We start from the raw sequence: 26,454 nt of genomic DNA, 5'->3' as shown, positions 1-26,454 counted from the left end.
CCCTGCCCCAGAGGCGATGTCCCCGCTCCCTGGCCTTGGCTGCTGAGTTCCGGAGGCAGCCGCACAGCTGGCACGCGCTGACACTCTGCTCTTCGAATTTGCATTTTGGCCCACAATAAATATATCCAAAAATAGACACCGAGATGGATTTCTCTTTAGTTTTCATCTTTTTTTTTTTTTTTTTTTTTTTTTTTTTAATCCCCTCTGCAAGACAGACAGCTATTTATCCTGGACACCAGTTCTTGTCATCTCTCATTTTCCCTTCTTCACTGTGGCTTTCTGGAGCCAGCATCTGTACAAATGCCACAGGGGAACAGCCGCTGTTTTGTGCTCCCTCGGGGGCACAGACAATACCGAGTTCTCTGGAGCTCTTGCGGGTTACACTTGCCTGGAGGCTGCTCCTCACCCCTGCAGAGATGCTTTTGCTTCCCTGCTGGATGGCTTTGGGGTCACCAAGAGGTGGCCAGGGATGGAAAGCACTGCCCACTGGGAACTCTTCCATCAAGGGAAAATGGAAAAGAAAGCCTGTGGGGGCCGGCATAGACGGTCTCTGTGCAGCTGAGGAGGTGCTGATGGGATCCTTGTCGGCAGCCGGGCACCCCGGGGACTCACTGCCAGCAAGTGTTTGCTAACACGGAACCAGATGGCTCTGTAATTGTGCGCGTGTTGTCTTTGAGCGATGCACAGCAAGCGGCATTAAAGAAGATGAAGCGTGGGAGAAGAGTTGAAGGCATCCAGGAAAAAAGCAAGGGAGAGCTCCTGTTGCTCCCTGGTTCAATCCGTATTTTGGGTCTGATGGTGCACGTCACAACGAGGGGTCAACTGTCCCAGTGCAGCTGCAGGCGCCTCTGCTCTCTCCATCCCCAGCATCTGCCAGCCCCCTAGTCTGCCCTTGGTCACAGACCCCAAAGGTCAAAGAAAATCCATTTGTGCTGGGTGAAAAAAATATCCATTTTCATAATTTGAAAATAAATTGTTTCAGTTTCACTGGATTTCTCTTCTTTTTGGATAAAAAAAAAACAAACCCGCTCGCTTTACCGCTCAACCTTTTGGGTAGCCCTAGCACATCCCTCTCCTCCTCCTCCTCCTCCCTCGCAGTCCCCACTTAGCTGTGATCTCTGCCCATCCACTCACAGTGCACTGTGTGTTCCTGGCCACCAGCGTCTTGTCACCTCTGTCACTGCGCTGTGCCTGGCAGGACAGAGCTGGGCTCTGGGATTTGCATAGACACTGATACATCCTCATCAGCCGTTCCCAGCCTTGGTGGATTGATTAAAGGTCTCAGACCTTTTATTTGAGTCGGAAAGAGCCAGCAGCACATGGGCCATCTTCCTGGGTTTGCAGGTCCCGCAGGACCCACAGTACTCTGCAGCCTGCAAACTCAGAGCCAATTTATACTTATTGACCAATACTGCCTCTGCAGTGCTGTCACGTGAACGTCACCGCAGGGCTGCGGGCACGCTGGGGCCATCTCTTACCTTTGAAGAAGAAAGCTTCTCCCCTGATCTGAGCCACGGCATCGAAGTGAGTGTTGCATCTGTTTGGCACGTCCCGCCGCAGCCTGCACAGAGACAGCCGGGTGAGCGGGGGCTGTGGCCCAGGGTCCCCGTCCTGCAGCCCCCTCCCTGCCCCAAGCCACAGGCTGAAGCACAGGGGAGTAGAAGACCACAGGCTGTGTCCGTCTGGCACTCGTCCTGCTCAAGCCCAGCCACATGTGTGGATTTCCAAGGTGGGCACAAGCAAACACCAGCCCACAGACAGCTCTGCGGAAGATGCTCTCCCTGGGCCACCGGTGACCACCGCTAGGAGTCGAGCAGGGACATGTTCTTCATCCACCAGTTGTACGTGGGGAGGGGGCAGAGATGGCTCACCGCTCCCTGGTGGCACAGTGTGGCGCGGCCAGCTGTCCCCAGGCAGCAGGACTTGTGATGGAAAAGACCCACCAGCATGTCACCCCGGCACCTGGGGATGCTGGTGTCAGACACCAGTGAGAGGTGCCAGAGCTGCAACGCAGAAGGCAGCCGAGACCAACCAGAGAGACGTAGAGGCGAGGTGATGCAGCATGATGTATGGGGAAAGCCACCTGGCAAGCATCAGGCTGAGCTGCTTTTAACAAGGTGGGTGGGAAAGGCGCAGGGTATGAAGGGCCCAAGAGCTACGAAGCCCATGTGAGAAATGATGATTGAAAGAGAACAAGGAGAGGATGCTGGGACCGTGCAGAGAAAAGTGGTGGTGGGTGTCAGGAAAACATAAATCTAATTTGCTGATGGAAGATTCGTGCTGGGCTGCCAGCACCAGCTCGCACAAAGTGAGGGATGTGGCCATGAATGCCCTTCACCCTCACAGTCACATGTGGGATGGGAAGAAGAGGTCACCACGAAGTTTCCTGCTGGTGTCACCAGACCATGGCCTCCTGCATCACAGGAGAGCTGCCCTCCTCTCTCTGGGTCCCTGCCCAGCACCCAGAGGCTCCAGCCAAAATCTGGCCACGCAAAGCCACGTGGACAAGCTCCCCTACACAGGAAGACAGGTCACCTACAGCATGGCAAATTCACCTGGCTGCTTAAACTGGACATGCACTAGGCTGGGAGAGGTGGAGGCTCCAGACTAAGGCAAAGTATCCCTGACCTCGAGGAGACCAGCTTGGTGGCAGCACTCTCACGTGCAGCAGTACACAAGAACCACGTCGTAACGCCACCGAGGTCCCACGTTTGGGACACACTGCTGGCATTTGCCATTACTGAAGACCTCACATGTAGCACTTTCCTCTCTCTTTACTCGCAGTCCCTACAGACTTCAGGCACAATTTGGATCCAAGATTTCACTGTACTTAAAGCAGTGCAGGGAGGACATTTGTCTTTGTGTCACTGTGACTGCTAATTCCTTGGGGCACTCATTGCAGGAGCTCTGGTACCACAGGCATACAGATGTGGCACCTGCATTCATCAAAGGGTCCTCACTAGGTCCCCAGAGTGGCGAATTCAAATGGGAAAGCCCTTCTGTGATCCCTGGCAGCTGGGACACCCCTTGAGTGCAGGTGCTCAGCACCTCTGTACCACGGGCACCACACCAAGGAGGGCAAAGTGGGGTGAAACAGGAGCCGAGATGGGCAGAACGGCAGTGCCTGAGGTATTTTTTCAAGATTAGATTTTTCTACAGCCCCGTTGCTGTAGGAATATTCCACTGTCCCTGCTCTCACTGCTGCTATCCCCTCTTTGCAGGTGGGGAATCGAGGCGCAGGGAGATGAAGTGCCTTCCTCTGGGTCACACCTGGGTGGGGCAGAGCAGGAGGGGAAGGTGACTGGCTCCATCTCTGCTGCTCTCACTTGGGGTGCTCCTGGTACCCGGCCAAAACGCGTGACCGTGACCTCCTGCCTTTTCGTTCAGTGTCCCTTCCCTTCTTAACTGCCTCGCTGCTCTGGTAGTAATGTAATTTGGTAACTCCAATGCTTATTAATGAGCTAGATCCAGATCCTCCCTTAATGAGGGCATGCTGGCTGCCTGATGACACCCTCAGTGTAAGCAGTCCTTTGCCAACTCAAACCTGCGTTGGAGTCAGGCTGCCGGTCCGCTTGTTCCAATATTCACCCCCACAGGTACATTAGGGAGTTGCTCACCGTGGAAAGATTTAGGTAACTTATGCACGCACAAATCAGGATCCTGCAGAAGTTTGATTAAAATTTCAGCAAGGATGAGTTCACCTAAGGGTGATGGGAACAAATTGCCATTAACAGAAGTCAAATTTAAAGTCTTAGGGAAAGGCAAAGCGTTCCAAGATAATGCAGAATTTCTGGACATGCCTTGAATGATAAGAATTAGCTAATGAATAAACAGCAACTGCCACTCTTCGCTGCTCTTAACCACTTCACTTGTGGTCTGGCTGGCCAGTGTCCACACACCCTGCTAAAAAAAGCAACAGTGTACGCAGGAAATGACTGGGAGATGTGAGGGAGAAGGGGCACTCTGTGTGTGTGTGTTTATCAGATCATGAGAGGTCCAGAGGGAAATAGCAAAGACAAGACCCTGGTGTGGAGCTTTGCTGTTACACGTGACAGTAAGGAACATCACCGACAGCTGAAAAGAAATGAACCAGACTTACGGGACAGTGGAGCGGTTCTCTGGCAGCTCTGGCAGGATAGGATGGTCATCAGGTTTGCTCCCTTCAGGCTTGGCCGTGGGGGACACAGACTCCCTGACTCCTACGTGTAAAGACAAGCAGTAGAGGGGAACGCCGTCCTCCCCATGAGCCCACTCACCCCAGAAGACGTCTGTTCCAGTGCTCCCTGGGGCAGAAATGTGCTGCAGCTGGGAGAGGGACACAAACTTACCGTAGAGCTGCCAGATTCGGACTTTGTCCTCGTAAGGCAGGTCGTACTTCAGAGGATCCCCCACTGGACCTTGGTAGTAGGGTCTCATGATAGACTCTATGGCAGAGATGTGGGTCAGGCCGATGGCGTGGCCAAACTCGTGGACGGCTACAGCAAACAGGTCCATCCCATGGGCGTCTGGAAATAAAGACATAGCTGAAATAAAAGTCACTCCGTGCTGAATGTATCGGGGGTTTGGGCAGGCTGTAAGAGCAGGAATAGGCATATGTTGAAAATACTGGAGAAAATACTTGGAATAGGTGAAATATGAAAAAGAATTTGTCTCCTGTTGGAAAAAGGAAATTGAAGTGGATCATGGAAAATGGAAAGCCAAACAGCAGCCCACAGCGTGAAACCTCAGCCCTGCGCAGGCTTGGGGATCACCCCTCTTGTTCTCACATCACTGATGATGCCTGAGACTGGGCATCAGGGAGAGTTTATTCAGCAGTGGCACCTCCCCAGTGACTTTCTTCTCAGCCTGGGCTCTCTCTCTGTTCCCTTTTCCCCAAACAGATTCTGGTCGGTGCATCCCTACCACCCTGCTCCGGGCTGGCTGGGCCAGGCACACATACAATTGCTGCTCCTCACTGCACAATGGGGCCCCGCGGAGCTGCACCAGAAGGTGGCAATGACGTTAAGTATGGCTCTTACCAAGTTCACAGCTGCAAGCAGTGTAATAAAAGGGCTGGAAAAAGCTGGGAAGCCAACGTCTCTGCAAAGCTCATGATCCTGAACCCTGTGCAGTGCTTTGCTCTCCCTACTGGGCCTAGGGCACTGGGGGATATTTTTGCTGAAATCTGCTTTTTTCTTGATGACTATTATTTACAGTGCCTGTAAACAGCTGGGGTGTTTATAACCTGTCCTGTTTTCCCCAGCACCAGGAGAGAACAAGACATATGCTTTCTGACATTTTAATGCCAAACTGACAACCTTGGGGGATATTTTTATATCACCTACCGAGCTGTTATTTTTGAATCACTGGGGAGGACAAAATAAATAAAAGATGAAGGTTGGATAGCTCTAAGACCTTCAAAACAGAGGGCAGCTTTCTCGCCATCGGGGTCACCCCCTTGTCCCTTGGTGGTGCTGAGCCCGTTCCCCCACCTGAGTGTTTCCCAGGTGGGTGCACCCACCAGGCACAAAATGAGCACCGCTTCTTACTTAATCACCACTAACATGCCTGTTATGGCAAGCTCCTGGACCTCAGTGCTCGCCTCTGCTCTATTTGTCTGCAAACAGAGCCGGTGCTTCCCCTGCCTATTTTTTCCCTGTAAACTGCAGAGCCCTCACCAGGTAGTTCAGCATCACTATACTTTAAAAACAGAAAACTGAGGCATGTGGCAGTGATGCCACCCAAATAACAGAAAAGTGGGAGAATGCAGCCCCCATCTGAGAGCTCCCATAGTCACACACACGCCTGCAGCCTTCCAGGTCCCAGAAAAGCCATGGCCTGCAGGAGGGTGATGGGAACGTACCCGATGATCGGAAGGTCCAATATTCATCATCATCAAAATGAGTGTCTCCTGCTGTGTGATGGTCTCCGGGGAAGAAAGCATGTGCCACCGTGCCACCTGGCCCGTCGAAGGGATAGCCGTCGTTGTGATCTGCCTTGGAGAAGTCTATCTGGATGTCAGCATTGTTACCTGCCACTTCATGGAAATTCAGCGGGGTGATGTCGCTCCAGACCTTCAGGGCATAGTACATCAGGGCTCGAACTGTGTCGTGGCCCAGGTGGGACTCTTTTGGGAAGGTGCGAACTCTGAAAGAAAGGATAGGATAAAGAGAGGATAGGTCAGGAGCAGAAATTAACTTCTCTGAGGACCACCTGGAAGAGCTCTGCAGGTGCCTGGTGCATCGGTGAGGTAGCTCTGAAGTGCTCCAACATGCTTCATAGATGCGTGTTGGCAAGGCTCTGAACCACTTCTCTTCCAGGGCTATGAGGATTTCAGAGACTGAGTTTGGGTCCTCTGGAAATACCGATCCTGTCTGACACACCAGATCCTGCTGGCCCAGAGCCCCGTGGGTGCCAGGATCTGACTTTCTGCAGCCTTTGCACAACGCGCAGGCCCCTAGGTTTTCTTGCAACAAAGCAGATTATTGCTCATTCTTCCTACACGCACATGGAAATCCAGCAGAGATTTGCTGCCTCCATATATCTCCCAGTAGGTCTACTGGCAGTATAAAATGTACTCCAAAACCAGGACACTGCCAGCAATTTCTGAAACTGCAATCCATAACAAGGAGGAAGAGGAAAAGATGCATTTTATATAAACCTCATTCAAAACCCCTCCAACTTCTTGCCTGCAGGAGACAGACCGATGGCACGCTGTAATTCAGAAGCTCCTGCCTTGCTTCTTGGTGGAAAAAGCATTGCTTAGCTGGGGCTTACCATCCTAGCGCCCTCACCAAGAGGCTGCATGGTTTCTCTGTATTAGCACAGCATCGCCTGATCCCCAGCTCTGCCTTGCTCTGGAACAGAAGCCAGGTGGGACTAGCAGTGTGCTGGCGTTTGCCCTGCAGCAGAGCATTCAAACCTCCCTTTTGTTCTGTGCTGGCATGAAAAAAGCTAACGCCTCCTGTACAACCAAACCTTGAAAAAGAATTCCTAACACTGTTGATTTAACGCAGAGGGTGAAAAGACAAAGATGCAATGAGGCACCTTGGCTTCTAAAAGAGTATGTTTGGATAATCTTTCATTGACAGTTTTGACAAAAATAAACACTTTCCAGGGAAATATACTGTTAACTGAGTAATTATTGACAAAAGACAAATCTGCTGGAAAATTTCTGGCCAGCTCTTCCCCAGTAATAATGGCCACTTTATTTCTTGTGTACCAGCACACCAACCAAAGTGTTCATGAAATATTCATGGCCTGACAGATTTTAAAAGAGGAAGCAACAATTATGATCACCTCACTTGCCCTCTGCATAATATAGCTGGAAGAACATCACTCAGTACTACACCCCAGCATGGAGAAATGACCTGACTAAACCCCTAGAGGTAATTACAGGTGTCAGAAAGGGATGTCACGCCACTCAGCTCTTCTGACGAATAATGATTTGGGTATTGTTAGGCACTATGGATCAGTGAAGGGGAATAGGAATGACTCACTGGTTGAAGTTGGAGGCTCATGATTTCATGTGTTTGCTTCCTATCGCATGCCCTCAGAGCTGCAGCCCCAGGTTGGTAACACCTCCTGACCTGGCCAAAGCTAGTGAGCATGAAATTCGGGACAGAGCAAAAACAGACATGTGAGAAGTGCCAAATTCTGCCTAATGGTTTCTTGGATGAGCTTGGGAAGCCCAGCCTGGAGATGCTGGGGATGAAATGGGAAATCAGGCAATAGACATCAGCCAGAAGAGCAAAAATTGGGCATAACTCTGCCTTTGCTGTCTGTAGGCAAAGAGGGTGCTTTACAGCTAAAGTAAGGCTGTTTGTATACACATAGCACCGGATAATCACAGGACTTCAAACAAAACACACTGTAAAGCAGACAGCACGGTGACACAAACAGCATGAGCACGGGATTAGACAAGACACTTGTCAGGAAAATTTTTATTTACAGAGCAGACTGCCAATAACTAGACGGAGAGCATGGTGCCCGCTAACACCACAGCATATACGTGCTATTGCTGTAATTTAAAGTGCCATTGTGAACCTCTGCAATACAAAAAAGGTTACCTGGTTTCCAGATATTCCTTAACTAAGTATCTTTGTCTTCCAGAAGAGTACTCTGGGCTTCATTAAGCCCTTTACATCCCTTATGTTTACTGAACAAGTAATTACATGCATAACGCACACTCTGCTTATTCTAGGAATTAAGACCTCCTCTCCAAGACTGTGGTGCCCAGGGCAAGGACTCAGATGTGATGACATTATCTGCTCTTTCCTCCTCAAGCCTTGCTCGACCTTCTACGGCTGTGGAATTAGGACAATTAACCTGATCTCCATTGTAAAAGGACAGTGGATGAAAAGCCACGTCTAAATAGACAAACATGATTCATATTCATTCCAATCCCTGACACCAGAAATGTTAGATTAATGAATAAACAGGATCAACGCTTACTTTGCTTCTTATAAAAGGTCCTGCACCTCTGAGCTGACCCATTTTTATTAGCATGCTGCAGGTGTGAGTGAACCCCCGCCCCCACATCCTTTATTCATTACCAGCATTATTTTTCATGAGAATCCCATCAGAGTTTGCAGCTCAGTATCTGATTTGATTGCAGGAGCTCTGCTAATTGCTTTCAATGAGATTAAGAGAAGACTATTATACTGATAGGACATTTGTTGGCATTGCATTACCCAGTTCCACTGAAAAGGAGGCACATTTCCAGCACAACGCGAAAGCACACAGGGCTAAATAAGCACCCTCCCACCTTGATTATTATTATTTGCAGCAAATGGTGCTTAGGTACCCAGTGGAGAGCAGCGTTCCTTCTTCTCAGATGTTAATCCCTCCTGAGACTCCCCTTACAGAGCTCACATCTCGGGTAAAAGCCTGATTTGAGTAATCAGAGAGAAACCTCCTTCCTCCAGCTGGTGTCTGCTGGGCCACCGGGGAGGCACGGAGGACGAGGGCAGCAGGGCAGGCCAGCATCAGTTCACCGGTCCCTCCCCACACCCCCACCATCCTCTCTGCTCTGTGCCAGCTTTGCAAACCCCTTCCCTGTGGGAACTGCAGGCTGTGGATCAAGATTTCCGGCTGCTGCCCGTCCATCACGTATCCCTCTTCTCCTTCTCTTGTCCCATCCCAAAGTAGCTTGGGGTCCAAGCTGGTTACGAGCAGAGCCCAGAGAGGGCTGGTCTGGCTGGCAGCTATGGAGGGCCAACCGTACCAATGGTTACTTTGATTTCCAGGTTCCCTTTTGGACGTTGTCCTCAAAAAGACGAAAGTCAAAGAGTATTAGAAATGTATGAGAAATCAATTGCTGGTTAATGAAAGAGCTCCTTCATGTTGTGCAGCCCTAAAACTTCAGAGAGATTGAATAAATGCTGATAACTACCAAACACAGCGGGTCATGGATTGCCTGACAAACCCAAATTGATTTTTTCGAGGACGAAGGAGAGGTAATTGACAGGGTGGACACCTGCAGGCTCAGCCATGACCCGGTGCTACCCCAGCATGACAAGGGACACATCACAGATGCCACTGGGGCCCCTCTCCTATACCACTTGGTCCCCTGCTGCCACACTCAGTGAACACCTGAGCAGAAATGGAGGTTAAAGCTGGGAACTCTCCTCTGCCAGAAGCAACTGGTGGCACTAGAGCAGAATTAGCTAAAGGAAAACCAGGCTGAAAACACAAGGGGAAGCTCCTGGGAAGCTGGGGGGTGCAGCTCCTGGTGCTGATACTGCAGCAGACGGCTCCCCACCAAACCCCAAATTTAGCCCACTGCCACCTCAGTCTAATCAGCTGAGTGCCTATGTACCACACAATGAGAAATCCCATGCAAATAAGATGCATATGTCTTGGTATCCTGGAAACTTCCCATGGAGATGAGGCACAGGAGACAGTGTGCCTAGAGCTGTGCTGGGATGCTTGGAGGCTGTGCAGGCTGCAGGCTCTCCTGTTTTTGCTCCCTGAGCCTTCCAGACCCACAGGCTGCTTGTGCTGGAGACAAAAAGAAGAAAGCTGAGCAACCTGCGTGCCTGTAAAATCTTGTTTGTGAGGGAGTGCCTCCTCCACCACTGCATGTGCCCATCCTGAGAGCATCCTTTGGTACCGCTTTGCTTGCCCTTTTATCCCAGCCTTGGAATTGTTCAAGTTTTCTTCACCTTTAAAATGCATGGCATAAGAGAGCTTGGTTTTGTTTGATTTTTTTTTTTTTTTTAATCTTCAATCAATATGTAGAAGGTAAGTATGTAAAACTTTATGCCTCTATTGGCAGATTTTCATGGCAGTTTCTAAAAAGCTATTTTAATTTGAAGTGTTGGGTGTAAATATCATGCTGGAGTTTCTATAATGCTATAGCCTTCTGTTGGCTTATACAGCTCCCAGTCATAAAATACAGCCCTTTCTTGAACAAAAGCCAAGATCTTGGAAAGGATGAAAGGAAAAGAAGAAGAAATGAGTTTGTCAGGAGATGGAATTTTTATATCAGACATATAAAATAGTCTCTCTCTCTCTCTTTTTTTTTTTTTTTTTTATGACACTCTTTGCAGCAGGGCTGGGGTGTATCCTGGGGCTGTGACCACCAGAAAAACCAGACACATTTTCCTTCGGTGCCTTGCTCCAAGCACAATTTCCAGCCCCATGGTGGGACACAGCTCGGGTTTGTCCCCACTGGGCTCTGCTCAGAGCAGCCACCAGTGTCAGCAAACTGAGCACATCCCGCTGCTGTGCTGCCTTCAGAGGCTTACAGGGCACCAGGGCAGGTTTTACCAATTCACTCAAAGGGAATTTTTCCTATCTGAAACACAAAGTTATTCCTCTTACCTGTGAGGACAGGGCTGGTGGACAGACAGAGTGTTTATGCCTGCTGGTGGCTGGGGCCATCCCTCAGGCTTCTCCCTGCCTTAGCACCCTTGCCCCAGCCATTACGAGAGGCCCTCCACAAGCCAAAATCACTTCTTTCTGAAGCTAATGGCTGAATTATATTTCTCTATATTTCTCTTTTCTGAAGACATGGTCTCAGGGGGATGTGCTGGCATGCAGACCAAATCCCAGTTAAGGCCAGGGATTCAACACTTGTCAACAGCGACAGCTGAGACCCGATTTGTGACTGCAGCGAAGCTGGACTCGCTCTAGGGACTACATCAGGATCAAAGAGAAGTTTATTAATAATAAGGAGATCTATTGATGGGATTTTTTTCCACAAGGGTTTTCAGGACAGCCTGAGCATCTCAGGGCACACCAGCAGCTCTTAGAACAATCGCTACCACACATGGTCTTTGAGGGAGGAAACACGAGTCTCAGAGCGCAGGTCTCGGTGGGACAGGGACGAGGAGGATGCCCATTTCCAGACCTCACCTGCAGCGTGGCTGCGGGGTGCCCTGGAAATCAGACCTAAACCTCTGTGTTTTGCAGGGCCTGTGATCCACACACATCGCTCACCAGCTTTAGGGGAAAAATATTCTCCCATGGCAAGGACTAGAAGAAAAGGACCAAATGCATCCACTACCAGAAAGCGCTCCCGGTCCTTGGTCTCCTGTGAGGCGAGATAAAAAACCCATTTGTGCTGAGCCAAAAATGTGGCAGCTGCTTGAGAGAGCGCAAAGTCCCAGAGAACTCCAGAGAAATCATGCTGCAATGCAGCAAAAAGTGCCCAGCCAACCTGCTGGCCAAATCCACCCCTCTGCCAGCCCGCAGCCACACGGGGCTGGGGTCCTACAGCTGAGGGTGGAAACCCACGCTGGGATGGGCAGGAGGAGGCTTTAAACAAACAGTCCTCTGGGTCCCAGGAGCACAGAGGGACACGCTCTAACACACCACACCGAAACTCTTTGCAAAGCCTTGTTTAGCTGAGTGTGTGCGTTTGTCTCTTCACAGCCTCACGGAACTGGTGGAGGATGAGCTCCTACCTCCAGGACAAGTTCCTCTTGTTCCACTTGGTCACAGCCTGTGTGTGCCGCCTCCTCCTGGCCACCGGGCCAGCCAGGTCTGGCAGAGAGCAGCGAGGGGTCTTCATCAGCTCCAGCGTGGCCTCGTCTGGTGGCAGAGAAAAGGAAAAAATGGGCACAATGAGGAAGGTGCAGCCCTGGGTTAAGAAATACCACAGCACCGGCATTCACCGGCTGTGGCACGGATTTGGGCTGAAAGCACTCTCTAAACACCCACCAGCTGGGGCAAGGGGAGGTGATACTCAGCTCCAGCACCCAGCCTTCTGCCACTTGGGCTAAGCGTTAGCTGCCCCCTTAGTGTAAATTATTCTGTCTGTGAATTGGCCATTATTCCCCTGGCAAAGCCAAGAGACGTTTGCATGTAGATAAACTATATCCCTGTTAAGCTAGGAGCACATTTGGAAGCTGTTCACATTACTTATTTATTTTAAAAACTGAATGAAATCCTCAAGCCCCTATTCTCACCTGTAGAAATACAGGTGGTTGTACATTCACTGATTTTCATACTGGTTTCACCTCTTTACCTTAAATAAGGGGCAAACCCAAGTCATGTTTGCAACCCCCCCTTCCCAAGCAGCAAACTCAGAGACAATAAAAAGTATGGCCTTGCTCCTAGGCCTCCTGCAGCTTCTGATAAGGTGGAGGAGAAATGATTGCACATGTTTAATTAAGAGCGGAGGGGAAAGTCTTAGTGTCAGTATGTTGGGGACACAGCAGCAGCTGCTCAAGTGGCACTGGCTGCTCTGAGGGGCTGGCGAGGGCTGCGCGGAGATGAGCCTGCTAATTAGCATCTTCTTTCTAATTGTCTCCTTGAACAGAGGCAGGGACAGCTCTACACAAGCACCACAGCAGCCCAGCTGAGGGGACAGTGGGGAGGAGAGGAGATAAACTGCCCAGGTTAAAACTTGCTTTCTCCTGTCCTCACGAGGATAGGGAGGGGATGGTCCCAGCCATGCCGGGCTGTGAACCTGCCCCGTCCCAGACGGTCACGGTCACTGCCACCAGCAGCAGGACTTGTCCTCCTCCTCCCTTGCCCTGTGCCCCACTGGCCAAGAAACCAGAATACTCCCTGTACAAATTGGGAGGTTTAATCAAGATTTTTGTTCAACTCAATTTGAGGCTGCAATTAAGGCTTTGAACAGAACAACCTATCAGCTTTAGTTTCTCTGTCTTTTTTCTTTTTGAACACATCAAGAGCTATTTTAAGCTATTTTAAGCACGACAGGAACCCCAAGGGTGTGTGGGTCTGGTGAAATAATTGCTTGCCTCAGGTTGTTGAAAGCGCAAGGCAACAAAGCACCTGAGCCATGTAATTACTCTTCCAGCTGCAAACCCGGCCGTCTGTCAGACGCGGGCTGCAACCCAGCTGCACGGCAGCGCCAATCCCCCCTCCTCTGCCACAGCAGGGACAGAAGGGCCTGGCACCCACTGACCTAGCACCCCCGTGGCTTCCAGTCCCCCGAACCGCTGCATGGCCGTGATGGCTTTTGTCAGCTCCTCCTGCGTCTGCAGCTGTCCTGTGACGGGGTCCGGCGGAGGCAGATAGCCAAATTTCATCAGCCAGTCCTGCAACACAGGTAAAGGGCAGTGAGAAAGGGAAAGGAGAGAAATAAATGCATAAAAAGGGGAGTGCTGAAGGTCCTGCCCGTTCTGCTTGGAAATACCATCCCCATTTACACATTTACACACGGCTTCCCTATTGAACAGCGTGGGCCCTGCTAACAAATGAAGGTGTCACAACAGATCTGTATACATTGCTTAAGTATCAGGACCCGGTGACCTTCATGCATTCCAGTGTTGACATCTAATTTTCTCATCCATCTGCAAACCATCCCCGATAGTGGCAGCAGCGGGGCCCTGCCCGTGGGGTCACACCATTGCCTCGCAGTGCTTGGGGGGAACCTGCTGCAGGGATGAGCACAGAGAGGGGAATGCGAGCATCCCTGTGGGGTGGGGACAGGGCTGTCACCCATTAGGGAACAGGCACTGGGCTCTGAAGTCCCCTCAGTGCAGCCCGGTGGCTGAGGATGCAGAGCTTTGCCTTGAACCTCAGCAGGGCTTTGACTGGAAACAAACTCAACCATGAGGCCCCGAAAATGGGGACAACATTCTGAGTGTTGAGATTCGCAGAGACCCAAGTTCACAGGAGGAAATGAACACCTGCCCTGTCCCAGAGCCGCAGACAGATTCATGCTGAAACCCTGTGGAGAATATCCCCATGTCCAGAGGCACCCCCAGATGGACTCTGAGCAGTGGTGGTCAGGGAGCTGCCACCAAATGAAGCCCACCAGAGCAAACACCACAGAGGTGTAGAAGTCACTCCTAGCGACTGATGGCTCTTCCCACGGGGAGGCCCAGCAGTGAGCCTAGCTCCTCTCTGCCTGTTGCCTTAAGGCATTTAGGGCCAGGTGTGGGTGAAGCAAGGGGGGGCTGCGAAGGACCCACACACCCCTCTTTGCGTGGTGAGCCAGCACGGCTGCGTGCCCACGGTCACGCTGACACGAGCGCCTCATTAAAACCAACACCGCTGTTCAATAGGAATTTGTCATCCAAGGCACCACGTGCTTTTACAAGGATCTCTCTCTTCCTCTTTTCAGCCTAAAACTGATGAAAATAACACAGTAAATCTCCTTCTTACAACTGCTTTTTAACTGTCTGGTGAATTATCTTCCTAAATCCTTCCTTGCCTTCTTGCTCGCTGATATCTCCTACCTCAGCAGAAGGATCAGCAGAGAATAATACTGCATGCAGAGCACCACAAACACCTACCCTCTATTTGCTTTATCTGTATCAAAGAAGCATCGATCCATTGAGCCTCTTGAAGACTGTTATTGATCCCGACTTTCACCGTGGTCAATATGCCACAAATTTACGGTAGTCAGATCAGTGCCAAGAGGCTGTATCTGCTTACCACTAAAATTCAAAAGACTCTGCGCTTGCAAGAGCCATCCCAAATGCCACAGCATTCCCAGATGTCCCCAGCACGCCCCATCAAACCGTTCACACAAAGGTTTACGACAGATCTCCCAACACTTGCTGAGGCCGTGGCACCAGCCATCGCCATCGGGGAGCATGGCTCCTGTGCTGAATTTCTCCCTGGCAGTTCTCCTCCTTCCCCACCCCTTTCCTGGCTGCCTTGTTTCAGCAGGTTGTGTATTACTGAAGGCAGAGTATCCTGCCATTTCTTGCTGATTCATGGCACAAACCTGTTAGCGAGTGCCTGGTAGAAGCACCAGCAGCATCTCAGCCTCCTGTTGCCCTCAGGCTGAGGGCCAAGTTTGGCACTCGCTTCCCTTCTTATTGCTCTTCTGTGCCCCATTGCATCGCAAAAATGTTTGTGACAGAAATTAGAGACACAATTCACTCCTGATTGCTCCTGAGAAATCAGCTGTGACAGGGAACTCAGCGGTTGGCCCACCAGTTGATGAGGATGGTGTGGTTTAATTTGGTTTCTCCCCCAGCCGTGGAGCCGGTGCCGTTTCTCCTCTAAGGACAGCAGAGCCATGGGTACATGAGACCTGCAGAGCTCAGCTGTGCCCCTGCCTCCTGGAAAAGGAGGTAGCAGCAGGCCAAGGACCTGCTCTGACTGAGGGCAAGGTTTTGTCTCTTTCTTGATCTGAAGGAACAGAGGGAGCACAAACACCACTGGCTGCTTCAGAGCAAAAGGAGAGCTCTCAAGAAAAGGCACAAGGAACAGGAAAGTAGCATGGGCTTTTCACCTGATTTCCCTGCACATGGCTTTTCATCTAGACCATGATTATCATGCCTCAGGTTTCCCCACAGTTTTACAGACCTCTGCTATACCACTCTCCTTTATCTCACTACCAACGTAAGGAAATGGCCAGCTCGCTCTCTCCCAATAAACTAATTCATAACACTGAACTTTCACATCCTACCTTTGCTGGGGCAGACAATTTCATTAGGGAAAAAAGCATCTGGACTCGGAGATGACAAATGCCAGAAGGAATTGTCTGCCTAATTAGGTGTGCTCTGTGAAAGCTTCTCAGATATTTTCTTGTCCTTAATTAGGACAAAAGTTAAACCGATGAACTTTCATAAGTAGAAAGTATGAGAACATCCTCCGCTGAGATAACTTCAATACATTCACTACGTATTTCAACCTTTTTTAAATTAAAAAAGAAAAACTTTTTTTTTCCAACTCTCATTAAGTTAAAATGTTTAAATGAAGCCGTGATTTCAGCTGAATGCTAAAATTCTTTAAATATATTTCTTGCCTGAGTTGACACGATAAAAACTTCTCCTTAAAAATGTGCTGAGTTAAACAAATTGACCTAATCCCATGAGAAGAGGCAGCTTCAGCAACTCTCTGTTTTCAAAAGGGGAAAAAATTGCTTCCCCAGAACGTTCAGATGGAGCTGATAACTGATGCTGCTCCCAGCTCCGAGACGAGACGGGAAGGAGAAAAACAGAAAGAGCTGCCTCGATGGCATGCGGGGCAGTGAAGGGTCCCCTTGGCCCTCAAACAGCCTGCTCTTACCTCTCCCCTCCAGGTGGGCAGGTGGTGCCCAGCAAAATATGTCCTACCTGCTTCAAAGCGACCTTCCTTTGCAAAGCGGCTGCCGTGATGATGACACAACAGCAGCATCCTGCGCAGAGCTGCTCCATGTGCACGTTTGCAGGCAGCTTGCTCGTGTTGTTGGCTAAAAATAAGCTGCATCAGTTTTTCTTGTCTGAGTTCCCCGTACTGCTGAGCATAGCCTAATGGGGAAAAGTCTGCTTCATGCCTTAAAATCGGGAACAGAAGCCAAAACTGTAGTGTTTTTTTTTTTTTTTTTTTTTTTTTTAAGACACAAAGTTAGGGAAACTGCTCATGAAGTTGTCCTCTGCTCTGAAAACAAGCCCAGTTTCAGCTTCAGACTTTCTTGCTCCTTAGGCAATTTGAATCAAAGGCCAGGGAGAGATGCTGCTGTGGAGACATCTGGGACTGGGGCTCTCCAGAGCCACAGTAAAAGGCTGGCTCCAGCAGCAGCAGCAGCAGCAGCAAAGCCTTAGTATCACAGAGCTAATTTTCAGATTAAAATGGCAATTTCATTTCTTTCATATCTCCACTTCCTTTGTATCAATACCCTTTTGTCCTAAAACCTACTTACCTGCTTCATTTTGAAATAGATGTAGATATTGTCCCTCTTTTATGGAAGATTTATGAGCTCTGTAAGTTTGCTTTTACAAATATTAATATTATATAAGCTGATGGGCTCGTTCAACTGCCACAGGCAAAAAGAAGTCTCAGTCAGCAAGTTTTTCTTCTTGAAGATTTCTTCTTAAGGGTCATAGGTTGGTGCTTACAAGAAGACAACATAGTTCAGGATAATGAGGAGAGCATGAACAGGATAAACAGCAAAATCAGGACAAACAGAAAAACTCTGCCAGTTCTATTGTATTATTAAAATAGCCACGTTGCTAAAGCTTAGCCAAAAACATCAGGGTCTTGATATTGCATAAACATCCAGGAAAAAAACAGCCTTAATCCCTCAGAGTTGACAGGACTCCCTTTGCTCAGAGATGCAGATCTTTATTCCCGCTTCAGTTGTCGCATCCCCCAAAGCACAGCACTCTGCAGACACCACTGTGCACCCTGAGCTTCGCACCAGTCTCTGCCACCACGGGACCAGCTCCCCCCTGTATCAGCTCCCACACTGATGCGTTAGCCTGAGCCAGAGGTGCCGCCAGCAGGACACCCCCAGCACAAAAACACCAGCCCTGCCTCAGCGACAGCCACCATGCAACACAGAAAGCTTCAGCAATGTGGAAAAATACATATACATTTCTAATTTTTATGCCTTCCACATACTTAGGGAGATCAGGACACAACAGCCCGCTTCACCCGGCTCAACCTCTGCCAGGATGAGGGGCATGGGCACCACCAAATGCAAGGCATGGGATGCTGCCAGCTTCATGCTGGGCAAGAAAGAAAAGGCAAACACCCTACTCACCAATGTTAATGGCCCAGATCACTAAAATAAAGCTGCAACTCAAACATCCAGAACTAATTTCCAAATTACACTTCACTTTATCTCTGTTGCTACCATTAAATAGGGTTGAAGCTTATTTATTTATTTATTTATTTAAATTAAAAAACAAAACAAAACAAAACAAAACAAAACATCACCACCACTGAAAGCTAGATTAAAGGCAAATTGCTTTTGGCTGTTTGAGTTTTTCTTCCAAGCTTTCACTGGTTTACAGTATTCAAATTTTACAGTAATTTTCATGAGATCAAACAACCTGAGGAACAACGCCCATTAATTAGAGCGACGCATACGGTGCTGCGATACTCCAAGGAGCGTGCTCCTGTGATGTAACAGCCTCTGGGCCATGCAAAGCCAATAATTTTCTTCCAAAGGTTGACACGCACCTCTCTAATGAGCTATTGCATGCACGTAATCAGCTGATTAATTCATTAGAAGAAAAAGTGCCGTTTGGGTTAGAAGCAGGATGCCTGTTTCTGCCACTGCTGAACTGCGGGAAGGGTTTCATTAGCTCATGCTGGAGGGGCCGGTTGAATCCAAACAGCTTTTTAATTGGCTGTGTGCAGAGTCCAGGGTAGAAGTTAATGCAGCTGCTAACAATGCCCTCTCCCTCCCAATTGCTTTAAATGCTCACTCAGGTTAACAACAGAGGTGTTGCAAACAGCCATGACCTACAGCTCTCACAGACAGCAGGTCCCACAGCACGGTCTGCAGCAGACAAATTGTACAACTTGGTGACGTCAGACGTGGCACCTCCAGGTCAGTACGGAACCTGCAGGAGAGCATCTCTGCTCCAACAAGGCTTGCTGTCGGCCAGCACCCAGATGCCAGCTTGGCTGCCTGCAGGCCTTGTGGGACATGCCTCAGGCTCCCCTGTATCCTCAAACACTTGCTTGCAGGGTTGTGCATGTGTTGCTGCTCTCCTGGGATTTGAGGAATGACGTGTCGTGCCGTGCAACATGTGCATGAAATGATATTATTGGGATTTGGAAGGCAACGTCCCCCAGGCCCTCGTGGGTGCTACACAAGGTATCAGCATCTCTTTGGTTGAATGGATTCTGAGCACCTTCCCAGAAACACCGAGGTAATCAAGGGATGCTGCAGAAGCAGGAAGGAATTCTCTGTGGACCAAAGAAACAGTGTTTTCAATCTCTTTGTACTGCAGATCAAAGAATCAATTCCCATACATACGAGACAGGCAGAATAGCACAGCACAGAGCAATGTTTACTAGAGCTGGTTTATGTTTCTTTCCTGAGCAAGAAAAACTGACAAAACATAAAACAAGATACAGTTTCTCCTGTATTTTCAATATAAAACTGTATTATTCCTTGTGGAGATTTAATATGCCAGGGATTTTGGAGGGGTTTCAGACACTGTTTTGTTTTTCATCATGTTCCAAAAACTTCCATGCAAAGGCAATGAATGATGCAAAAATTTTTGTGTAATGGAAACTCCAGACAACCATCAAAACAGGAGTTTCAGGGAATAGTTTTTATATATATTATTTTATTTTTTAATCAAATAGTTTTGCATAATGCTGCCTGTCATGGTGAAACATCCTTGTCACTAATTAGTTATTTGAAAAGAAAAAAGTCCTGGCATGTAACAGTCAACTGAGCTGCAAAGGGATACTAGGTACATGACTGAATTAACATTCTTCTATCTCGCTACAGCAATAGCTCAAAGCACGTAAGCTGTCACTGAATGCAACCCGTGAAAAGAGCCCTGCCCCTTCTGTGCTCCTGGGCATCCCCTTTGGCTGGATGGTTGCTGCCATCCTGGAGGATGCAGAGAGCAACCTGGAGGGCTGCTCTGAGCTCCCCGCTACGGCCGGATCACTCCGAGCCTCGGATGTGGTGTGAAGGAGTTAAATGAAACGTCGCCAGATGCAGTTCTTCCAGCAGCTGTGAAGCCAGGAGAAGCCTTCTCCCCACGTGCCCTGCTGATATCCGCACGTAACCAAGGGAAAGCTCTCCCTGCTCAACGTGGGGAAATAAATCCAGGCAGGAGGTTCTGTCCCTGAAATCACATCATCTCTGTATGAAGAAAAACCAAAGCCAGGACTTTGCAAAGCCAGGGTTTTCTGGGCACAGGACACGGGAACGTCCGTGGTTTCCTGGACAATTTTGCAAAAGACTCAGCAGAGTCCAGAGCAGCCAGGGGCTGCTGCAAGCAGAGCCAGCTGGAAAATGCTCCTGAGGAAACATCTGCTGGACAGGCACCGAGGGAACAGGGAGCTGAAGCCCTTCACTTCATCTACTCCCCAAAACAAGGGGGCTGGCAGGGAGGGCAGCTGCTGTTCCCCCCCTTGGAAGCCCCCACAAGCCCTCTCCACCCACACCAGCCAGGACTGTGACCCTGCAAGGGCAGCTCTCCTTGGATCCTCTCCGCACACAGCTGTTTGGACGTTAATTAAAATCTCCAGTCCTCCTGAGTATTTGATGGTGGGCCACTGACATCATCGTGGCAGACTGTGCAGCGAACTCCCAAACACTTCCATCCTCCAGCTGGATCGGGACCAAGGTGAGTGAGGGGATGATGAATTCTTTGAAAAGAAGAACAAATCGCTCTTGAGCAAAGTGAGAATGAGCAGCAAGGCTCTCCTGGGGGCTGACTTTAGAGGTCCTGGTTTTGCTTAGCGAGCCTGCCCGTCTCATTGGACCCAAAGAGCACGTCTGCTCGCAGGACATAGGGAAAGTCAATGGCGCATCGAGAACACAACAGCGTTCATCTATATTCCCTCCTGGTCTCACCGAGATGAGCTCCTACTCTTTCGGTTTCAGTCATTAAACAAACCACGTCTGGTAGCTAACTGAACAGGCTGTTATACAGCAAAGCAAATCTCTCACTAACTCCACTTACTGGCTCTTTTATTAGGACAGGGCCCCCTCCAGGACGGGCTCTGCACCTGAATTCCTGCAGCACGACCGCCACCACCAGCATCTGCCTTGGCCATCCACAGCCTCCCTCGCAGCCTCCACCCCAGGATTTAGAGTGGCACCTCCATCACAGCTTTACTGTCCCCCTACTTTCAGAAGCCAATATTTTCCCTTGATAAATCCTCCCAGCTGCACATTGCTGCTCCATTCACTAGTTATGAGATCAGTGGCTTCCTTCCTGCCCCTTGTAGCATTGCGCTTCCCTCCAGCTCAGTACACTTGGTTTTCAAGACAACCTCAGGACGCAGACTGCCTGTTCAAATATGCTCACAGCACGGCTTGCTTTTCCTTTTGAGAGACTGCAGAAATTCCATCACCCCCTGCAAACTGGGAATTCAAAGTCTCCGATTGCTGCGTGCTAGGGCTGATGCTGGGCCTGCCGACAGCAGATGCTGCCCCTGCACTCACTTCAGCAGCCCTCGGGCTGGGTCTTAGGTGCTCCTTCCCATTTAGTTTTTAGCAAAGAAAATATTGTGACATTAAGAAATCAATACATCCGAAGCTTTGCTGGAGTGTGAAATAGAGCATCCATCTGGGAAAGAATTTAGCCCACTTACATCCCTGGGTCTGTGTGACTGCAGGAAAAGCACCTTTGCTACCTGGCTGGCTCTGTTGCTTCCCACAAGCTCTTTAAAACAGAAGTATTACAATGAGCTTTTCTTGTTGACAGGCTCTTTCTATTAGCTGTACGAGTGTCTCGAACAATTATTGATGCTGTGGGCAACTGCTGAACAGGAAAAAAAAAAAGGAAAAGAAAGAGCCTTCTGTTCAAGAGCAAGGCTATTGAATCAAAAGGAAGCAATAATATCGCAGTCCTCAGGTGACCAGCCCTAAGGTGAAAACAGCAGGCAGGAGGAACTCTTCAGAAATACTTCAGGAACAACCACAGGCTGTGGGAGCTGTAAGAAATTGCCCACTGAACAGAGGGAGATAAAAAAGACCCCCAAAACATGACAAAATGTTGGACAATTTGCAAAACATGACAAAATTCTTTAGCGATTTAAACAACCACACTGAAATGAATAATTTAACTTGATCTCATTAGTCCACGGCATTTTCTCATGGCTACCAGGAAGACTCTGCTTTCGGTGAGAACTTGTGTTAATCATGGCCTGGGACCAAAGCAGTTTTGCAGAAAACAACCAAAACAAAGCAGAAGCAGAACGAAAACACAGCTCACACACCTCCCTAGAGCGATTACAATTATACAGAACCTGGCTTTGGCAAAGAGCTGAACCCTGCAACCCAGAGCTTGCTTTTACCAGCACTTCCACAAAACACCAATCTGCATAAAAATGAATACAGAGGTACACACACAGTTGTCTCTCAGGCACTGCGAGCTGCACCAAATTATGCAGCACCGCTTGTGTGCGTACAGGACCCCTGCAGCTGCTGATGGCCACAGAAGTGGGTACGAGCTGCGGGTTGTGTACTACTACCAGGTCTGTTCGCCTTTTCTGCCCCCGCCAGGACTGCAGCTCCATGGGGAGCCCTCGGTGCTCCCCTGTGCTGCCAGGGCCACGTGAGATGCTGGTGTCAGCACACAACCATCCAGCTTTCCGAACCCTGCCTGTCCTTGGGGAAGCTTGGGGCTGCATTTATCAGAGGGGGATGGAAGTGCGCATGCTGGTGGTGTGCTGCAGAAACAGGCCAGGGCACAGAAGGGTGTTTAATTAAGCAGAGGTGTTTTGGGGCACTCGCCTCTATGCTCCTGCGCACCACGCGCAGGGCTGAAGCCAGCACCTTATGTTAATTGCCTGGTGCAAAGCAGGGATCCTCGTGCTCCCAAAAATCAGAGGGCAGCCTGAGTCTGTGTTTGACCGAGCATTACGCATGAACAATGCTGAGCATCATGCGTGAACAGCAATGTCCCTCACGAGGAGTCCCTGTTCGCAGCCCCAAAGAGGAGCAGCCAGCAGCCTGTGACGTGTCGCAGTGAGCAGCAGCAGCGGCAAGGCAGCGCGTAAGTCATCCCGCAAGAGGCGATGCTTTATGCATGGCCTGACTCCGGCTGCGGACAATAAATAATATTTCAGTGGCTTTTAATGTTCCCTTGAAGAACACGGTTACAAAATATTGTTGTTGTGACTCATGCCTATTTGAATGGGCAGGGGACTCGGTAGCCGTGAGCTGAAGGACTAAGCGTCCCACCGTGCCCACGTGCAGTTTGGGGTGCTGTTCCCCAGGGATCCCTGAGCTCTTCCCTTCAGCCTGTGGAATTTTTCACATCGGCTTTGCAAGGTGAGGGGCGGGGGTGATCTGAAGCCCTGACACACAGACGAGCCCTCTCCTGCCATGACAGCACTCTGTGCCATCCCAGCCCCGAGGGACATCTTGGATCCACAGCTGATCTTAATTACAGCAGTGTCTCCACTCGCTGCCATCCTGCTCGCACCAACATGCAAATTAAAGCCTTGCCTGCAATTTTACACTCCAGGCTTGTGACAAATGAGCCTTTTTCCCCCCACCCTCCAGCCTGTGTGCGCGCACATCCCCTTCCCAGCGCGGCTGGAAACAGGCACATTTACGCACAGAGATCATCTCTCCCCCGCTGCGCGGCAAATGATGAAATGAAAAGATTATAAAACTTATATATTTGAAAGGGCTCTAATGGGAAAATATCCCCAATCTTCTGTGGCCTCTCTGCAGTGTTGATACAGCCTGACACAGCTGGAGGCATCCTTCACCTTCCTAGGTGTAAACAGCCAGACTTCACATACCCATTAGGTCTGTTTGCAGACAGATGGCGAGGTGAAGGGGTCTGGGCTTCCCAGCCAAGTACCCCGCACTGGGGCAGAGCTAAGAAGACCCCATCTAATCGCTCCAGCTATGGCTGCTCTCCTTAGGCCCCAGCCACATCTCTGGCACACCAGGCTTGGGTTTTATTGCACGAGCACTGCAGGGAGATGGGCATTTGTCTTTTGTCAGATCACTGCTACAAGCAGGCTTCTGCTTGGTGATGGCAGGACAGAGGGACAGCCCCGAGCAGCTGACGTACTACCCAAGATTTATGGGGAAATTTACCCCCCAGCCCTGTTCTGTCAGGAACCACAGGGGTATGTCTGACACCAACCAAACTCATTACACAGAGAGGCCTTCTGCATTCCTGCATGGATGTGAAACACCGAGAAACTCCTGGAACAGCCATCCTGCACGGCAGAGCAGAAAACCCATCTGCTAAATTGGATCCATTTAATCATACTGGCTTTGTTTTCTTTTCTGTCTTTCTTTCTTTTTTTTTTTCTCCTTTAAGGCCCATATATTTTGACTACCTCAGCCCCATGACACAAGCTCTGTAAACACGTTTGATTGAAAATGTCAGAGTGACCATCTACAGCCCGCCAGCCGCAGCCTTCCCCCAGCAGTAGCAGGGATGTGCCCTGCCATGCACTTCAGCCCTATGGCTAGCATGCCCTTTGTTAGCTACGTGGAAGCCAACTGGCCAGGCCTGCTGTCTCCTGCCCCATAGACGAGGACGATGTCCTCTCTTGCTGAAGCATGAGTGAGAAGGTGACCAGCATCATCCTGCAGCTGCAGAGCAAGTCCATAGGTCCCACACTCTGCTGCAGCGTGGTGATGGACATTGCTACGGAAAGAGGCCAGAAAACCCTCTAGAAAGGTTGAGAAAGGTGGAACAGGTATGTCCTCGGAGGGAATAAAGCAAAGCACCAGGTTCTGCTGGCTGCTGGGCTCGAGGCTTGCCTTGAGTGCGCAAGAGACCTGCAGAGTAGGGCGGTGATGGCCTCATTGTCCTCATTTTAATTCTTCCTGCTTTGCTCAGGAAAGGAAAAGTACTGCTGTGCTCAAACTGCAGCAAGCACAGTAGAAAACAGCACCAGTAAATAAGCATTATTTGCTCTTTAACGTGGGAAACACAACAATTTGACCTTTCCAGATACCTGTGCAACCTTCCACAAACACAAACCTGCCTCTTAGAAGGGGTTCTGGGCTACATCCAGCCTGCAGAAGCAGCATGGAGAGCACTCATGCAGCTCTAAGCAGGTCAGCTACTGCGACCAGTCTAGCCACGATAACAAACCAGGCTTGTTTCATGCAGATTTTTCCTACGAGAAGCCACAACCACCAGCAGAGACATTATCCCTTGCTTTCTTCCATAGCAGGGATGCAGACTTGGTGCGAGCAGATCTGCTGCAGCAGTGCAATTAACCTACTTGAGCAGAGCTATCCCCAGGCAAAGCACAGCAGCAGCAGGACACAGCCCCTTCCTCAAAGGGATGCAGCTTCCCAAGCACAGGAAGAACAACTTCACTGATGGAGCTATTAATCCCAGTTAATTTTATTTGGCAAAATAACCAAGAAATCAAAATGTAAAACCAGAAGTTAATGCAAGTTTAATCTTTTGCATCGATCGCCCATCACATGCTTATTTAATAGCTTAATCTAGGAGCACCCAAATCAACACTTTTCTAGCAGTACAACCACCAAACCTCGGTAAGCAGGACGGTGTAGCAACTGTGCTGTCAGCTTGTGCACATTTGGGCCGTGATGGTTAACAAACCCATGGCAGCTTTGCTTTGGGAGCTTTGGCTTTTCTGTATTTAAGTCCCTTGGGAAAAGTGGCAGCTTTGCACACAAGAAGTCCTGCAGATTTTCAGCAAGAAACCAGGTTTGTGTGGGCAAGCTGAATGGGGACACACGAGGCTTTCCTTTTTTTTTTCCTTTTTTCCCTATTAGTTTCTTCTTCAATTAATACGTTTTGCATTCTCTCCCCTCTCCTTTGTGCTTCACAAGCCAGCCGCTAGCCTGGGTGCGTGACTGTGGGCTGGCCGCGTGGGTGGCAGGAGCAGCAGAGCTCCCAGCACACCCGGAAACCCCAAAGTAGCTCAGCCAGGCTGCAGAGCAGAGTCCTCATCCTGGGGCTTCCTCATCCCATTTTCCACCTGCACACAGAGCATCAAAACCAGGAGGCTTTGTTCCCAGCTCAGCAACCAAAAGGAAGGTGCAGAGTCCCCTCCTTGCTCGGCTTTGCACAATCTTTCCCCCAGGCTGAGCTTTCCAAGCAGTAAAAGAAGACGTCCGAAGTCTGTCTTGTAGACAAGGGAAGAAATCCTGCAGGCAGAACTTGTTGCAAGTTAGGCTGGCATTGTCATGTATATATTCTGTGAATTAATGCCTTTTAGCTAAGCTAGCAAGACTTGAATCTTTTCCAGCCTGTAGGCTCATGGTTTCACTAAGTAGCAGGTATTGACTTTTAAAAAGGCCAAGATAATTTTATGATCATCAGGAATATTTCAAGCCACACAAAGCCAGATAATGACATGGGGGAAAATAGAAAGAAATCAAATCAATCCACATATATCAGGCCCTAATTACTGACTGACAACAGCCAGGAAGGAATTTTTCTGTCCTGAAGCAGCATCCCCTATGCTGCTGGACGCACGGCTGGTAAGAGCAGAGCATATTTGCCCTTCACAGGATGGACACAGGGATGGAGCAGCAAGAGCCGTGCTCCCAGGGGACATGCTGGAACACTGGGACATCTGGCACCCCTTGCTGTCCCACCTGGCCTGTCCCCAAATACCGGGGGCACTTCCACCACTGCAGAGGTCCGATCCAACCCTGCTCTTCCTGAA

The 26,454-nt window shown here is 49.6% G+C and overlaps 1 protein-coding gene across 1 annotated transcript in view; it reads right to left on the bottom strand.

Moving 5' to 3' along the window:
• MMP17 (matrix metallopeptidase 17) overlaps nt 1–26,454 on the bottom strand; it is a 50,770-nt gene that overhangs the window by 6,286 nt on the left and 18,030 nt on the right. Inside the window, exons 2-7 of the mRNA XM_084538809.1 lie at nt 13,364–13,496; nt 11,892–12,018; nt 5,843–6,126; nt 4,329–4,505; nt 4,100–4,199; nt 1,479–1,561 (exon numbers count right to left, since the gene is read on the bottom strand). Coding sequence (XP_084394935.1) covers nt 1,479–1,561; nt 4,100–4,199; nt 4,329–4,505; nt 5,843–6,126; nt 11,892–12,018; nt 13,364–13,496 — 904 coding nt within the window. The remainder of the gene's footprint in view (nt 1–1,478; nt 1,562–4,099; nt 4,200–4,328; nt 4,506–5,842; nt 6,127–11,891; nt 12,019–13,363; nt 13,497–26,454) is intronic.

The sequence above is a fragment of the Aythya ferina genome (genome assembly GCF_964211825.1).
Source record: "Aythya ferina genome assembly, chromosome: 17".
Lineage (NCBI taxonomy): Eukaryota > Metazoa > Chordata > Aves > Anseriformes > Anatidae > Aythya > Aythya ferina.
The sequence above is the reverse complement of the archived record's forward strand: the minus strand, read 5'-3'. Positions and strand labels throughout refer to the sequence as shown.